The sequence below is a fragment of the Channa argus genome, chromosome 8 (genome assembly GCF_033026475.1).
Source record: "Channa argus isolate prfri chromosome 8, Channa argus male v1.0, whole genome shotgun sequence".
NCBI classification, from domain to species: Eukaryota; Metazoa; Chordata; class Actinopteri; order Anabantiformes; family Channidae; genus Channa; species Channa argus.
The window spans coordinates 18,328,653-18,346,964 of NC_090204.1; the positions used below are offsets into that span (position 1 = coordinate 18,328,653).

At 39.0% G+C, this 18,312-nt stretch overlaps 1 protein-coding gene across 4 annotated transcripts in view; it reads left to right on the forward strand.

Moving 5' to 3' along the window:
- Window positions 1–18,312, forward strand: part of pde4ba (phosphodiesterase 4B, cAMP-specific a) — a 157,822-nt gene that overhangs the window by 123,696 nt on the left and 15,814 nt on the right. For all 4 annotated transcript variants that reach the window (XM_067514488.1, XM_067514489.1, XM_067514490.1 and 1 more), the window contains one exon: window positions 15,359–15,471. In XM_067514488.1, the coding sequence (XP_067370589.1) occupies window positions 15,359–15,471 (113 nt within the window). The remainder of the gene's footprint in view (window positions 1–15,358; window positions 15,472–18,312) is intronic.

Consider the following 18,312-nt stretch of genomic DNA (forward strand, 5'->3'; position numbering starts at 1 on the left):
TTTATACCATTTTAACCTGACGTGAATCCATTCCAGTTGTTGTTTTGTTATTTCACTTTAACCGATGAGTCTAATTCCATGCCGGGTTTTAGCTGCGGCCTGCCACAGATAGAGAGCAGGTTCAGAAAGCTGGAAGCATGCACTCTGCAAGTATTTGAATTATGCCATTGACGTCAGCACAGTCATAAAGTAGACGGCTGCCCTTCCCCTGAAGTATTCCCTTGCCAGCAGGACTGTTATGCTCAGCACAGATGGATTCAAACGCTCTTCTCTTCACAGACAGGCCCTTTTGTTTTGGTGTTTGGGAAGCAAATACCCTCCAAAACGATTAAAAAAAAAAAAAAAAAAAAAAAAAAAAAAAACTGCCTATGCCCAGTTTGTGGGACACGAGGACACGAAAGCCACCTTTTAAAAATCAGCAATAAAATGGCCCACTTGAAATTAAAATCTTCTTGATTATTATCAACAAAGAAAAAACTGCCAAATCATGGTTTGGCTGCCAAATCATGATTACTCTATGGCAACGTGGCTGATGCAAGTGAATCCAAATGTCTTTGTTTTATCTGAAACTGCTGTTAGACCATGCATGCCACATGCCTATTTAGTAGTTTCTTGGGGAGAACTTTTATTTAATCTTGATTCAATCAGGAACTTTCATTAAGCCAATATGAACACATAATCAATCTTGTTCTGCATATTAACCATTGCCAGTAGTCTTAATCGTCTTAATTTGATTTTGTTATGTGGTCTGGGAACCACACAAACACACACACATATGTATGCAGATACTCTGATTTGGACTGAAAACCCCCACCCACCCCCCAGTTTGTCTCAACTGAGTTTGATACGTTACTGGATACACTGATTCGTGCTCATTGCATGCAAGCCCCTCATCATAGAAACCCCGGGTTGCCTTTCCTCGATCCACTCATAAAGTCTACATTGGCCGGACCTAGACTTGTCTGAATAATTGGCCCAGTTTCAAAGCCTGCACGCTAAATACGGTCAAGATCATGTTAATAAGACACTCATGTTTTTCTTGACAACAGTTCAACAACAGCTGGAGAAGGGACCAGTATGATTTCTTGTTGGCCTCAATAAAATGTTATGCAGACATTAAAGCCAAGAAACAGAAGAGGCATGACACCTGAACTGTGTCTGTCTACTTGCATGTGTGCCCACAGAGGTTGTTTACTTCCTCATTATTTGAAATAGGACTTGTAAAAGTGATCTGAGCCCTGGTTTAGAAAGCTCATGGGAGGTGCCACACCTTCCATGTTTTCGAGATGTAAAATAACTGAAGTAGAACAGCACTTAGGAGCCAAGTTGCTCTGACTCATTTATAACACGACATAGATCTTTTTTCCCCCCCAACTTAATAATAAAAGAATGGTATATATACTATTTTCCACACTTTGTTTTAATGTGAAAGAGATGGTCAGTTTAAAGACTAAAGATGAGAAAACTGTCCACTAGCACCTGGTCAACATGTTAGTTTTATGTATTTACTTTCAGTTTTTTTGCAACGCTAACTAACTGCGTCATACAAATATTTGATTGGTATCCAACGTCTCAATCCAAGTCTCGGACAGAAAGCAAATAAGCAATTTTTCATGTAAATGGTCGGATCAACGAAATTACAAAACAAAAACATACCGTGTGCGTGTTCTCACCTACCTAGCCATGCAGGTAGTTTTGGTTTAAAACAAAATGTCTGACATTTCTGCCACAACTTCACTGAAATCGAGGTGCATTTAATAGTTTGTTTAGCTCAAAGCATTAAGTTGGTTTCTTTCATAATAAGCGGTTGACAGGTTGGTGTATGTGAGGTCTTAAATGCTTTGGCCACTAAAAACAAAATTACATTCACTGCCACTACTGGGCTGATCCCAAAATATAAAAGTTTTATTCAAATGTGGTCGGACTTTGATGCAAAAACGAGCAGACGTCCCCATGATATAATCGTTCGGCATGTTCACACTTCAATAAACATTAAATCTAAATAGTCTGATAATGATGAGCTCATTGACAGAAGTGGGAGGTGGTTGTTTTAGTTAAGCCAACAGCTGACACTAGCTTTTAGCTGGTTGCTCATTCTCTGGCAGAGAACTCAGCATAAAAAACCTAACAAAGCGTCAGTCCTGGGATGAAAATTAAAGATCTTTGAGCCTCAAAGACCTGCACCCTGGGGATACTCAGATCCATACTGTGTCTTGCACTTTAGCGGGGCCGCAGACTGAGATTGTATTAACTGATATAGTCAAACTTAGTGAAAGTTCACGCCAGACCGGCAGTTTTAGAGAAGGACATGTGAACCATGATCACTTCAGGAGAAGAGAGAGACACTAAGTATATTCTAATATTAAAATGTATTCTAATAAATATTATAGAAATATTTAAAAAAAAAAGTCACTGCAGTACATGTTGAGATGAGAAAGGAGGAGCTGCTCCATCTGATCTGTCACCAAAACTACGCACAATAATACATGACTGCAACCCACGATGAATAAAAACTAATCCAAGTAATTCACGTAACATTTAATATTTACACACAATTTGTTACAGTGCGCAGAATTTCCACCGTAGCATCTGTGTACTTTGTCCAACACTGGTGATCTGTAGACCTGTGGTTATAACTAGAGGAAGAGAGAAGTAGTAATGTAATCAATAATGAAAAGACTTTAGAGCTGATTGATCCCTGGTTCTTTCATGGAACAATGTTGGAATCAAAGTCAAATCTTGCGATAAAGCGCTGCACTTCAACAGCTCAACACTCCGATAGAGTGTCCACATGTCTGTAGACAAATGTACCAATTCATTTATTCAAGACGTGTTGCAGGGACCTATAATGGTAAAAGGTCTGCTCTTATGTAGTGCTTTTCTACCTATTGGCACTCAAAGCACTTTACACTGCTTCTTATTCATCCATTCACACTCAATCTCTCTCTCTCTCACACACACACACAAATGGGGGCCAACACTCACCGGGAGCAACTTGTTGCAAGTTGGATGTCAGTGTCTTGCTCAAGCACACTTCGACATGTGACCGGAGGAGCCGGGGGATTGAACCAACAACTGTGAGACTGGTGGACAACCGCTTTACCTTCCTGCGCCACAATTATAATCTAAATATCAAATGTTCCCTTCAAAATGATTTTGCAGTTTAGTTGCTTATGAACCTTTTAGGAGACGGGATGACTAACATGTATGAAACTAATGTAATCTCATCACGGCCCACGTCCGAGACAGAGACAATCTAAGAGAAACCTTATGTCCACCACATCGTCCGACAAAGTCAACATAAACACAGGGTTATGACAGCAGCTGTGTGACAGATCAGATTTAAAACTAGACAGTAGACATTCATTACTGGGGACGAGGACGACACCTTGCAATGCCTGATGGCAGAAGAACTGATGGTTGGATTTAATGAGCCCTTTTCTGAATCGAACACACTGGATTCCTGATGGCGTACCCCCAGTAGGGTATATCAGGCATATCGCACACAAAAATGACACTTTCAATAGCTACGTCTGTACTTGCAGGAGCATTAAAAGAAAAGCAAATAAAATCACTAGGTTATAAATTAAAATTCAGTTATACTTAATTTATTTGGCCACACAGAAGCTGAGCTGGGTGCAGCAGCAGCAGGGGCCATATTCTGGCTCATTCTGATTATGCTAATGTTTTCCTGAGGACTGTAGAAATCACATCATCATTGACATCAGATCCATTCCCTGCACAACCTCTGCAATTGTAACTCTAGACACTGCTTCAAAACCGAAAAAAGGAGCATTACCATTGACAGAAATTTGGCTAACAGAGGTTGATGGCACCTCAGATTCATGATAATCATCCCAGGGGGCAAATGCAAATCAGCATTACAATGAAGCCCATTCAGTTTAGTCAGTACTTTTGCTTCCAGTGTGGGGGTTCACCTTAGGTAACAAGCAGTGCATTTCCATGGACTTCAGTAACCAGGTTACAGTCTGTTCTCTCAGGATTTTTTTATTTATTTTTTAAACGGTCATGTAAACAGGAAAGCTGGTTTCCGAAATTGGGGTAGGGGATTAGAGAAGCCCTATTCTCACGGAGGTAGATTTCTCCAAGAGAATACCAATTTCTATGGCATGTACTGTATACAGGTTTCTAATTGGCTTTCTCCAACTGCGCATGTGCATAACAAAAGGCAGCAGACAAGAACACGCAGCTGAGTGCAAGGCTGAATGAATGGAGAGATTAAAAATGGGGCAATGCAACCTCATTTTTGAAGCAAAGTGCACCTAAAGTCAGACGGAAAATGTTACTAAACTGCCTCGTAAAAGTCGAAATAAGTCACTTTCCCTGCAGAGTTTTTAAAGTCCGACAGTTCCCGTTGTGGAGGAGCTCTTGAGCTTCGAGTCTCCCCCCCAACTAACGCCCCCCTTTACTAACCAGGTATCTTAAGTGCATGTAAATGCTGTTCCCCAATTACCCAAGAAAGCTGATTTCTCCAAGTAACCTTGTTATTTAAGTACATATACACGCTGAGACAGCCTGGCCTGCTGCCGTGTGTTTGGTGTGTGTACATTTGAGCGTATGGAAGCTGAGTGGGAAAACGAATACGTTTGTAAAAGCAGGAGTCAAAACAGACTGAGAGCACATGGAAGGCAGCACCTCAAGGACAAGACAGTTTTATAGTCACTGGTCCAAGGAGTGCTGTTGATAGGACATACAAACACGCTCAATGACGTCGGACGGGTTTATCGGAGGGAGCAAGCAGATGCAGACACAAAACACTGAAGATTTTCACCCCAGAACACGATGACCGGTCAGATAGCAGAGAACACTATACGCAGGACTGAGACATACGTCTGTGGTCTCCGTGAACCTTCAGGCTCCGTTATGTCAGACTGTCTCTGAGCTCAGTATACTTTATACACTGGCTACTCACAGTCACTTCCAACATGTATAAATCACTCTATAACTCCCTATATGTAAATAAGGATCCATATCTGAATTATGCAGTGCACAAGAAGCATCCACAATCTATGCAAAGCATGATGTGATGTTTTTTCTGCAGCTAAGAATAAAAAAAAGCAGACCACAGTTGATATTTGGTAGGATAGGTCTTTTGTGGCATAGTTGAGACCAAAGCCCCATTTGGACTGAATAACCATGTAGTAATAAAATATTTGTCATGCTCTCCTGTAACTAAATTTATCTGTACAAATTACATTTTAGCCATTGCTTAATTACAGTAAGTGGTTTCTTTACATGGCCACGCAATTGTTCAAGAAAGATTACATACTTTCTATGCTACGATAAAGCAGTCTTAATTTGTTTCAACAATTCCATCGGACCTTGAGCTTTAGGAAATGGACATTTTTCTCAGTTTTCTGATCAAACGAATGAGTTCACTAAGAAAACAGGCTAGTCGCAGTCACACCACCATTCATAGAAAGCACTTTTTATTCGGTGAACTGAACATATGACTGCCCAACATTGCTCCTGAGTATTTTCAGTGGTATAATATCACTCAATGTATTTATAAAGAGAAATAAATCCTGTTCAAATGGGGCTTGTCTGAAGAGTTATAGCCAGAATTTCATGGCCTTACATCCTTTTTCTACTGTTATTGCAATGATTCTGCAAGGGCCTGCTATTGCTTCCGTCCTTTAGCAGTCTGCACAAAACATAGTTCTAATACGAGACAAATATGTACTTGTTCAATTGTCTTCTTTCATCACATCAGAATTCTTCATCTGCGGGTTAACATCAAGAGTGCGTTACAGTGCAGATTAGTTCTTGGAGGGTCAATACATGAAAAATGCCCAAGTGTGTATTACCAACACTGTGTCCTAGAGCAGTAAAATGGGTAGTAAATCTAACCATTATGCCTGCACTAAAGCTTTGCTACAAATTCATAAGTGATGAAGCATGTGTAAATCCTCTTTTGCACTGGAATGCCCTCTCATTGTTTCTCTTCTGTTTATGATTTGCATCGACTGAGTCGTCTATTGAAACATTACTTTTGTTCCACCTCGTTGTATATCAGACAAAATCCCAAACTCATGATGTCACTTTGTCACTTCTCAAAACCTGGCTTACAAAAATGTTTCAATCAAAAAAAATCTGCAACCACAAAGTTCACCAACAGCATGTACCCTCTTCTCATAATGTGTCAATACTGGATTTTGCAATGGTATGAAGTCATATTGTAATTCAGCTTGTAACAATTCAAAGAGCAGCACTACAGCAGCCCACTGCATCAGCTTACCATCTCTGGTCTTTGTTAGAAAGCATTATGTAACCGCACAGAGCTTTTCAGATACACTTGTTCTGTTTACTGTGTAGCAAGAGAACCCACTAAGAGAGGTTTCCCCTCTTTCTCACTCTCATTCAGTAACCTGGCACTGCCGCCAATCGGCTCATGTCAAAGTTAGGTTTCTCTTTAAGTGTGCACGTTGTGGCTACGTCAGTTCTCTGGAAATGTTGCACATCACCCTGTAAAACCTTTGGGTTTGTGTGATGATGCATGCTAGGCTTGTAAAGGAAAGCAGATATTATGAGAGGAAAAAGGTTGATCCTGTGGACCTCTTATCCTGTATGCTTATGAGTCTTTCTACTGATGATTTTGTAGAAATGACTCTGTATAGTTAAATCTACCATCATGCAACAGGCAGGAAACTGACTCTGTCCCCATGAGATGATAATAGATGCAGCTGTCTCACTCTCACACGTTTGAACACACATAGCTTCTGCATTTCTGCTCTGGTGTGTTGTGGGCCCACATGTCTTTAAATAACCTGGTAGCACCGTAGTGCCTGCGTTGTACTTAGATGTATATTAATCTCAAGATGAAAATCTGGTGTTGCAATTACACAGAACACACAACATTAGATATGAAAACATACAGGGCACAGTGAGGTATTAGGAAACATTTCACTAAACACAGGTTTGACTCAACTGAATGTCGACAAAACGTACAAATAAAATGCAACAAGGAATAAGACTGATTGTAGCTCAAACCTGGATATAATTCTAAAAACACCAGGGACTGCATTAAGATTTCCAGAACAGAGAGCTTCAAAATTTTAAGAGATTCTTAGAACTATAATATTTTAAAAATCCCCTTAAAAGTAATTCACAAAACATTTTACATATACCACACAATACAGTAATACCTTAATGCCAGAAAAGAATAATGAGATATTTTGAAAGTAGAAAAATGCAACAGTGGTGACTTGTGTCTATTGCAATCTTCCATCATAAGTTTAGTTTGCTGTCACAGTCACAGTGAGGCCGTTTGCTTCTATTCAGTGGATATTTGCACCTTCCAGCCTTAGAAAAGGTTATTCATGGACATAGTGGGCTTCCACAGTGTTACAGGTGTATTTAGTGGGATGCACATCCAGGGCCAATTTTTTTTTTTTTTTAAATAATTTTATGGTAGCCAATGAATTGAGCTCAGAGTAAATACTGTTACTCTGTCTAGCTGGTCAACCACATTATTTTACCTGTTTCCATTGCTATTTGAAGCTGAAAGTTATCAGCATTGTAAATGCAACACAACACAAATAAAGTGGGTAAGTATTGAACACATTGACATTTTTCTCATATCTTTCTAAAGGTGCTATTGACATGAAATGTTCACCAGATGTTGGCAACAACCCATGCAATCCCCACTGATGTGGTGTCTCATTACCAAGGTGTCACAAGAAACATCTCATGATGGGTAAAAGCAAAGTGCTCTCTCAAGACCTTTGCAACTTCATTGTTGCAAAACATACTAATGGCATTGGTTACAGAAGGATTTCTAAACTTCTGAATGTTCCAGTGAGCACTGTTGGAGCCATAATCCGTAAGTGGAAAGAACATAATTTCAGCATAAACCAGCCTCGACCAGTTGCTCTTCACAAGATTTCTTGTGAGTGAAAACAATGATCAGAAGAGTTGTCCAAGAGCCAAGGACAACTTGCGTAGAGCTTCAGAAAGACCTGAAATTGGCACGTAAAAAAAAAAAAACAAAACCCAACAATAAACAATGCACTCGATCGCCATGGTTTGCATGCACGCTCACCATGCAGGACTCCATTGCAGAGAAAAAAAAAGAATGTTGAAGTTGTTTAAAGTTTGCTGCACAACATTTGGATAAGTGTGGGAAATAGTGGGAGAATGTAGTCTGGTCAGTTTAGACCTAAATTTAACTTTTTGGATGACATAATACACGCAAATGGCACTACACATCAGCCCGAAAACACTCACTCTAGAAGAAACTCAAATGAAAGAAAATAAAGCTGCTACAATGGCCCAGCTGACTTGAATCCAACTGAAAATCTATGGAAAGAACCAAAGATCAGAGTACATAGCAGTGACCCACGACACATTCGATATTTGAAGGCTAACTGTGTGGAAGAATGGGCCAAATTACACCTGACCAATGCAGGCCACTAGTTTCAACATAGAGGAGGCTTCTTGAAGCTGTCATTACCAAGGCTTTTGTACGACATATTGAATATATTTCAGTAAGTGTGTTAAATACCATTTCCTTGTGTCATTACACATAACTTTTTTATAGACATCTATGCTTTGATTTCTTTGCTGAGAAGAATGGTTATATGTTCGCTAATTATTTTACTCGCTGTATAAGACCCATCAGAATGTGATTAGTCTACTTCACAAGTAGTAAGCATTTAGTTTTGGCTTTTGATAGGATAATTTTTCAGTGTATGTTATAATTTGACATTGAAATTGTTGAAGGGTTTTTGAAAGCAGCTTTAAGTACGTGTACAGTCTTGTCCATTTTATATTTTGCTGTATAATGTACAATTTAACAATTAACTAAATATTAATTTAAGCGAAAGAGTGAGTTGCCCTCATGTTTCTTCTAAGCCTCCCTCCCTCTGCCACTCTCAGCTAGAAAGTATATGTTTGTGAGTTAGTGCCGTAATAAGACATTATAGCTTATGCATATGTACAGCACAGTGTGTGTGTGTGTGGCGTGTGTTTGCGTGTTTTCCTGCCTGCCACTGTGGGACAGACTGTAGGTCTGACTGAAAGGTCCTTGTGTCAGGGTGGAGGTGGTGGAAATCCCCTATTACATAGTGGTGTGGTGTGTGTGTGTGTGTGTAGATATTTGGCTGTTTCTCTTGGTCCATCTGAGTCTATGACAGTACATGGTGCATGCAGCTGCAGGATTGTAGTATCTTAAAAACACATGACAAACAAATAAGAATGTTCAACTATTGTTTGTAATAACCAGACTTTGTAAATGTAATTTTGAAATGTCAAAGGGATAAAACTACATTTCTTTTATCAACATAATATTTAACGTGCCTTCCAGCTAGTAAAAATGTTCCATTATCAGAAATCAAAGTTAATTTTTAATACATTTATGAAGGGGGATGTAAACTTTTGCAACAATATAATTTTCATTAATTTAATGTAACTGATACTTTGCTTAACAACTAATTAATCTGCATTAATACGAATAAAAACATTTAAAGAAAAACAAACAGAAAATGCAATACTGACTTTAGGTAGAGCAAGTAGTACTTAACAAAGTAAAGTACCAGCTGTCTTACTTCGCATTACAATGTTATAAATATATCACAAAGTCACTACAGCCACGGCGTTGACCTGCATATAGTACAATCAGCTACAACCACTGGACAACATCAAGAACAACCAACCAAATACTATCTCCCAAAACTCTCAATGAAAAATTTGTGTGTGCAAAGTTAGGCAATCATAAAAACACATAAATCACACGTGCGATAAATAAACACAATACACTAAAATAAACATCTGGAATAATATTAAAGCATATTCAGAGTAATATTTACTCACTGGGTTACGGTCAGCAGCGATGTACATGTACGTCTGCTCATCTCTGTTTAATGTCTCCAAATGATTTCAGGTAAATTGAAGCCTGCAGATGACTAAATGGAATTTGATATGACACTGCAGACTTTGTCACAGTCAAGAATTATGTCTTTTCAGCAAAAAGAGCGGGCTTTGCAATAATATTGCTGCTTTAGCGGGGATCCTGTATCACTTGTGTTTTTATGGTTATGTAGAAGTTTTCTACACAGATTTGGAATTGTTGGTGTCTGTCTTCACTATTTCACTGATTAATCCACCTTTCTTCAAAGTAACACTTGCTTAGTTTCTTTTAATATCACTCTAGAATGTGGCTTCAATTTCCATTTTCATGTATTGGCATGGTTCTCTAAAAAAGTAGTGAGACTACAAATCAGGGTCTCTGATGTGCATTTTTCAGTAGCACGTCATGGAACATCCTGATTTGGGCACCGAAAAGCATTCATCCATACTGCGTTATTTCCCTGTGTATCATTTTCCTACTACAGACTAATATCCAGTGATTATGTAAAATAATGTCATTTTTAGTGCACAGCGCCATTACATTGTTATTTGATTACCATTAAGTAATATTTAAAGACAAAGGACTGAGTTTTATACTCATTACCTATTAGACTATCTTTTAGCTCCAGCAAGAAATTGACTTGGTTGTGTTTGTGATCATTTATGTATCGAAATGTTCCTTTGAAGCAAAGTACTGAAAGCATTAGATCTAACTGCTATCAGAATAGTATTAAGCACATAAAGCGTTGCATTTTATTTGACTAGTGGTAAACTAGGCCCAGCACTCGTGTTAAGGCAGCAAGGCAGAGATCAGACAAACGGTTTTACAAGTGTTAAGGTGCACCTATGCAGAGTTTGTATTTAGTACATTATGCGGGGAACCACAAGAAGTTGGCCTGGTGAAGAGGTTTTTGTCCCGATTTACTAAAACTAGATTTTATTGCTCGTTTTATTGCTTGTTTTGAACTCAAAGTCATGAAAGTGGTTAAAAGCTCGAGTCATCAATCTAGCAATTCAGTACCAATGATGCAGCCTCACTACCACACACACACACCCCTATATTTCAAATTCTCTGTCCTGACCTGCAGATCCATTTGGATATTCTAACTTAAGCTTGTTTTTGTTTTTTATTCCCCAAGTGTGCTACAGTATGGTACCCATTAGCCTTAGCAGCTGTTGCCAAGAGCCAAACAGATGTGTGAATAAGAGCTGTGTTTTTAAAATCAGACCTTTGGATCAAACCAATGTGTGGTATGTATTGTGCCATGTCAAAATGCACGCAATCAAAAAGACACAAACACACTGTTTATTTTTATTATTTTTTTGTCCTTTCGGCTTATCCCCTGAGTTCAGTGTCGCCACAGCGGATCATTGTTCGCATGTTGATTTGGCAGTTTTTACGCCGGATGCCCTTCCTGACACAGCCATCCCCAATTTCGGCACTGCACAGTTGAGGAGGGGAATGGGATGTTAGGGGTTCAGTGTGCTGCCCAGACACATATACCACTGACCCTGTGGTCCGTGGACAACTGCCTTTACCAACTGAGCTACAGTCGCTTCTAAACACACTCACTATTATAGGTCAATAACTGCTTTTAAATTATATTGAACTTAACAGAGCACAATTATTAAAATTGTTCAACATCGCCCTAGAATCCAGAAGTTAACTGATTAAACCGCTGAATCTATTATCCATCTCTTACATAGCCTAATCTTTAGCTTGTGGTTTCTGTCAGCAATGCAGAACTTTAAGCTTTATGTACGCAGTCTTGTATCTTTGTCAAAAATCCTGATAGTTTGTTGCATAAAGTTGTATCCCCTTATTTTAAAACATCAAACGTTTTCCATAAATTTAAGAAACAGCTACCACAATTGTTTAATCAAAATTTAAAGTGAATTTTCCAAGAAGGGTTGAGACTTTGTGCCTGCCTACATGCAAATGTCATGTAGGGGGGGGGATGCAAAACATACACCTTTATGTTGATAAAGTAATTATAAATGTAATTTGGTCATTTCAAAATAAAGGGAAGCAAACATTTGGGTCCAACTGTATATACTTAATGAGTACCTCAAGTTCTGTAACAGTGATTTAACCACTAGAGTTTCATGCTCAGTCTATAGTCACTAGTTCTCTCTTAGATCATTGCCCGTCTACATTAGACTTAAAACACACACACTCCATTCTACTAAAATTCTGGCAGATTTGGTCCAGTATTGAATTACAAAAGCAACCCTATCTACCATTTATAAAAGTTACCAACCACTAAATCTGCATTTTACACAAACTTAAATTTTACACATTATCTAATAAATGTAGTGAAAACCAGATGATCCTGAATTATCCAATACAGCCATGTCACATTTTCACTCACATCTGCAGCCTGTTTTTTTCCCCCCGTTTTTGTTTTTTCAACTTCTGTCCCCCCGACTCCACCCCCAATGGCCTCAATAACCGACACATAGCTTTCTCTGATAATCTGGGAACGGCATTTACATGCACTTCAACAACCTGGTTAATAGAAATCTGCATATACATGCAGCAGAGGGTCATCTAAAATTATCCCCCACCTGTAATGTATTTTGGAAGCCTTGTGCACAGCTTTTAACTGTATAGGGACAGAAAATCGAATTTTTGACAACCTTGACTGTGTTCGTATTGCAGCAGAGTGACAGCACTGAGGGAGAGAAAAAGGAGGCACACAGCTGATTCACAGTGCAAATTGTTGGTGCTTAAAAACAATATGTGGTGAAAAGTGGCTTATGTGGCCCTTTGCGTTTGTTAAATGCTCTACCTTTGACGGACAATGGAAGTCCATGTAAAGTACACACTCTTTAAAGCACCATCCAATTTTAAAGCACCAACGAAAGGGTGTATAGACTTTAAAACCAATTGGAACAATTTTGTGATTTGGGGCTATTAAAAAAAATCTAAAACATTAGAAATTGAGTGCACTAAAATCAAATATATTGATTTATATTGATCCTAATGTTTGGGATTAGGTCTACAACACCATTCTGCATCAGAGGGAACAAACACCTTTAGCTAGCTGTAACAGAGGTGTTAAACCACCAAGTAAAGTTGTGGGGTACTGTCGGGGGGCTTTGATTGGTTTACAGGCTCACTGAAGGCACAATCTTTGTCATAGATGCTTAGACGTGGGCTTGTTTTGATCCAGAATGCTGGAAATTTAAGATTTACCATCTTGCTGAGTATGAACTAGTTACATTTTGAGAAACTGTTGTTGCTGTGGTCCCAATCTTAAATTGGTTTACATCATTGGAATCGTGAGGCTTTCTGCTTTGTAAAAAGGTATAGTTTGTCGTGTTTGGTTTGGGATAGACTGGTGCAATTGTACAATACTTCAGGTGATTATGTTATTTTGTTCCATGGGCAACCCAGTGAATAATAACGGGTGGGAAAATAATCTATAGATTAATTGACAAAAACAATCATTAGGTGAAGCCCTATTGTTATCCCTACCTGTTCCTGGGCCTTGGGCTCTAATGTACATGTAACATTACTCGTCTGCTAGACTGCTTACAGCATGTATCTATAGACTACTGTGGATAAGCAAGCAGTACTCCTTTATTTATAGCCGTTTCTTACCATCTTGACAGAGTTTAAAAGTTCAATTGAGAAAAAGGAAAACAAGCTTCTTAAACACCTCAAAAGATCTGGGAATACTGTAAAGAAACATCTCAAATAGGTGTAAGCCGTTTGAACATCAGACGCTGGTGGAGTTCACCTAAAAACACACTCTCCTTCTCTTTCTTTCACTCCCTTCATCAGAATGAGGGCAGGCTGTGGATGCCTCTCGTGTTTGGGAGAGCAAACAGGCTTGTGTCTTTGATGGTGAGGAGATCAGAGTCCGAGACACATTCTACGTAGCTGCGTTAAGGTCGCCACAGTGCACACCCGGCTGCCATGTTATGCTCTGCAGCTAGGAGACCCAAAGTATACACAATGCAGGAGCAACAGACAAGTGTATCAGTTCAACAAAACCAACCACCTCATCACAAACTCCCACTGTTTCTCCTAACAGAGTCACTCCAACCTCAACATACAGTTGTCTGAAAAACACATTTAAACCAGAGGAACAGTGCTACGATATTGGTTCTAAATTTATGAAAGAATATATGAGTAGTAGCAACAATGCACATATTTAAAGTATCTGGTCATTGGCACCGTTTAATCTAAACAGTAATTTCAATTTCAACAGAAACGTTGCTCATTAACTAATAGAGAATCAAGTTTATTTTAACAGAAGGAGAGGAAAATAAAACCAAACACTAGTACAGCCTCCTTTAATTTATTTGTTTCCACGTTTCTCACAAGGCCATGCCATGCAAGGTGCTCACCTAACCCACCAAGAACACCTCAACAACATGTAGACAGGAGAGACCAGGAATCGAAGCACTTACCCTGTGGTCAATGGAGAACATCTTTTAGTTTGGCAGCATAAAACAAATAAGCAATAATTTACACAGTCCAACCATCCTTTAAGTATTCAATAACTATAGGATCCATCATGTATAGCATAACAATTCATTTCTTTCCACCAGAAAAGCCCAACAATGTTATAATTCTCTGCTTTTTTTTTGTTTTATCTAATAGCAAACCAGACATTCTGGGACTTTGCTCATCCTGACTATTGCTAAATATTAGGGAATAGTGTTCTTGGTGAATTAATACCCAAGTCAGTTTTCATAATTCTATTTCTGAGCTACAACAGCACATTGTGCATACAGACTGCAAAAAAAAAAAAAAACAATTAACACACACGTCACAGCTGTCATTTTTGTATTTCAACACAACTGAATCTAAAACTGACTCGGAATGGGGTATATCAGACACAGATAGGCCCACTACCAAGTCGGTGTCTCAACTGTATCACTACTTGTCAAGTTCTCTGACCTGTCAACTGTCAATAATCAAGTGTAATAATTACACAGATTAAATAATGTGTCGTGTGTGTCAGACAAAGCAGAAAATGTATTTACAGTAAAACCTTTGGCTAGCATGACAAAAGCTCATGTGTGTAGAATCAGAGGTGCCTGCTTCCTGTGACTGTGGGCAAAGTGTGTATATCTGGGGTGGGTGAAGGGTATCTGGTTTCCTGTTCCGGAGAGTCAATTTTATGTAAATGAGCTGAGGCCCTAAGATTGGAAGACAGAGCGAAGGGGGTGGGTCACACACATACCCACCAAGAGAAAAGATTAGTATGTGACAGCGCAAACTCAGGTCCTAGCTTTCCTTCTGTTGTCTCTGCTAACAGCTGCGAGTCCACCAACTCGCCATCGCTACACCTCCCCATGATGAAGGAGCGCTGCAGCCGGATGCCACCTCTTGCCATTCCCCCTCCTCAGCAGCAGGTGCCCCGAGCAGGACCTGTGGGTGGATGTTGTCTGGGAGTGGCTGGGCAGCGCTCGGGCTCTATGTGCTCCGTCTGTTCTGACTGTGTATCTCTGTGTGCTGGCTGCCTGTTGACAGATGAGGCGTACCAGAAACTGGCCATGGAGACGATGGAGGAGTTGGACTGGTGTCTCGACCAGCTGGAGACCATCCAGACCTACCGCTCTGTCAGCGACATGGCCTCAAACAAGGTAAGGCAAGATGCATCTTTGTAGAAGTCTCCGCTTCTTTCATTAGCAGGGAAATTTTGAACTTAGTATGATCTTAGCAAAGTCAATAGTGTAACAGGTGAAGTTTGGGTTGGTAAAAGGGGGCTGCAGCAATTAGCATATGTTGGCATAAGCACTGACTGGTCATGTAGGGTTTCTGTACACTTGGGTAACATGCAGTCATATTCATACATCAGCTCATTAAGTACTGTATTATTCTCCTGTGCAAAGACGGTCTGATGCAAAAGTGTGTTTTGCATCAAAGCTTATTTTTCCTCCTTTCACGTGAACTCTTCATTGTTCACTGATTATTATTTGTCTTCTGTGTCACTGTGTATATGGTGAGTACCTAGATTCAGTTACTGAGGTCAATTTATGTTAGAATTTGGTTACTAATTCCTTCCCATTTATAGCGTGTAGTTGTCATCATTACTACCTCTAAAAACGTTTTTATAAAAATCAGCATTGGATGCTGTGAAACTGCAGCCTATACTGTATGTCTGCATCTCTCTCTCATTTTTATCAGCTTTGGTTGAACTTGTACAAGTAGCAAGAAGTTGATAAAGCCTGAAAGAGAACGGTACCAAGCTTGCAAATTTAGCTGCATTGTATAGATCACTTTATTTATTTAACTTTTCCTTGGTACCTAATATGTATGTAAAATTAGTAAGTTTAGCTCATGCTTTAACCATTTCCTTCCCTTATTTAGAACATACTATTAGAATCAGGATATTGTAATGCACTGGTTTGCACATTGGCCTGAGTTGTCATTAGCCAATGTGACTAAATTATCATGAAAACTTATTTATGGACTTAAGGTAATTCCCCTGCATTCATGTGAAAGATCATTTAGTGCATGAAACAATAAAAGGTTCAGTGTTTCCCTGATCCACTGCACTTCTTGTCTGCTTGACCCGTGAGACTTTACATTGAGCACATCAAAACATGGTTTACTTCATACTTGATTGCGGTAACATGGTTTACAAATGAGGCAAATGCATTCATGGGCTATAAATGGTGACGTATTCAGAGGGCTAGATAGGGCATTACCATGCAGCCATGCTGCCAACATGCCCCAATTGGCCACTTGTGTTACTGCAGTTTAAATAAATAAAATTCCCAACAGACCACCATTATTGAAGGGAACACTAAACTGTTGACAGGACACCAACTACAAATTTTTAATTTATTCAAACTTTATTAGAGACAAATGATTTTAATGTGTCTGACATCATCCCGGTGTAAAGTCTCATGGCTGAACAGCCAACACAGAAGCAAGAAAAGATTTTGGCATTTGCACCAAATAAACAAGTGTGATTTAAAAGAATAGAAAGAATCTAGAATTTACTTTATAATGCATCCATGGTTGCAACATTAACATTGGTGCTTGGCCAACTTTGCTGTAGATGCAGTCTAACTAAAATGACATCTTCCACTGCTGTGGAGGGAGATAACTAACAGATTCCCACTTTTTTGTTGACTCTTTCAATATTTGATAGATTTTGTTTGTGCTTTGTTCTAAACCTTTAAAAAAAAAAAAGTAAGGCGAGTGCAAAAGCATGTTATTCTTTAAAACTGGACAACAGGATGCAAGGTGACCCATTGTGAGCCAAACAATAAACTAGAGAGGAAGAGCAAGAACATTTTGTGTGCGTGTTTGTGCATGTTTTTATGTAGTTATGTCTTAGTTTACTTTATCATTGTAGTAAGGACAGAGGTTCAGTTTAGTTCTCACAACTTTAAAGTGCAGTTTGAAGGTTAAAGCTAGGTTTCATGGTTCTGGTTAGAATTAAATTAGGGTTAGGTTTTTTTTTAGTTTGTGGTTGGGGTTTATTTGTAATTGTTCCTGTTAAAGTAAAGGGGCTGGGGAATAGATTACATCAACAAATGTTCTCATAACTACCGGAAGACAAGCATATGAGAGAGATCAATCTAGACCCAGGGGCAGTGACTCTCTCTTCCGGTGCCCTTCCTGATCCCCGGATCTCTCCCTCTAAATAACAATAGACATCTCATCATACCCGTTTGATTATTTAATGGTTATGTTTATTCATCCAAATGGTGTCGTCATCTGGACAATGATCTGGCACTGACTGACAAGTGGAAAGGTTTTTTTTTGTTAGGAAACACAAGGTCGACTAAGAAACAAATAATGCATTTAAACAATCAGAAATTTAGATGTGATAGAAGGCTTTAGGACAGTAGAATGACAGAGGGCAGATGGGGTAAACTGAAGGCATAGCTTTCTTTGGGTTTCACAAAAAAGGTTGGAGTTGAAACATTTTATACCTTATGTGGTAAAGCTGCTGGTGCACACCAACCCTAATTTATTGGATTATGTGATGAATTACAGTTATGCAACTTAAAACTGTAGTTTTAGGTGTTTGCCAATCGAAGGAAAAACTGGCAGGACTCAGCCAGACGTTATCAGTAGGTTATCTACACTGATTTCAGCCTCCTGCTTGTGTAAATTCCAAAATTTTACAACTAGGGAATAATGCAGGGGTAGTTCTAGTCTGGCTTTTCCAAAAAACATTTTGAGACTGAAACTCTCGGCTGCCAAGATAATCAGACTGTGAAACAAAGTAATAACTATTATTATTAATAATAATTAATTGACAGCTGTTTTAGTTTAGCAGATCAACATCGAAGAACAAATGTATGTGTGTCGGTGCGAAATATTTTAGTTTAATTATTATTTATGTTAAACAATCCTTTGGAGGTACCATGTTGTCCTTACCTTATCTCAAAGTTTAATGTGTCAGAGAGGTTTTATGAAGAGATAACGAGAGCAGTGGACATGACCAAGTACAGCATGTCAGA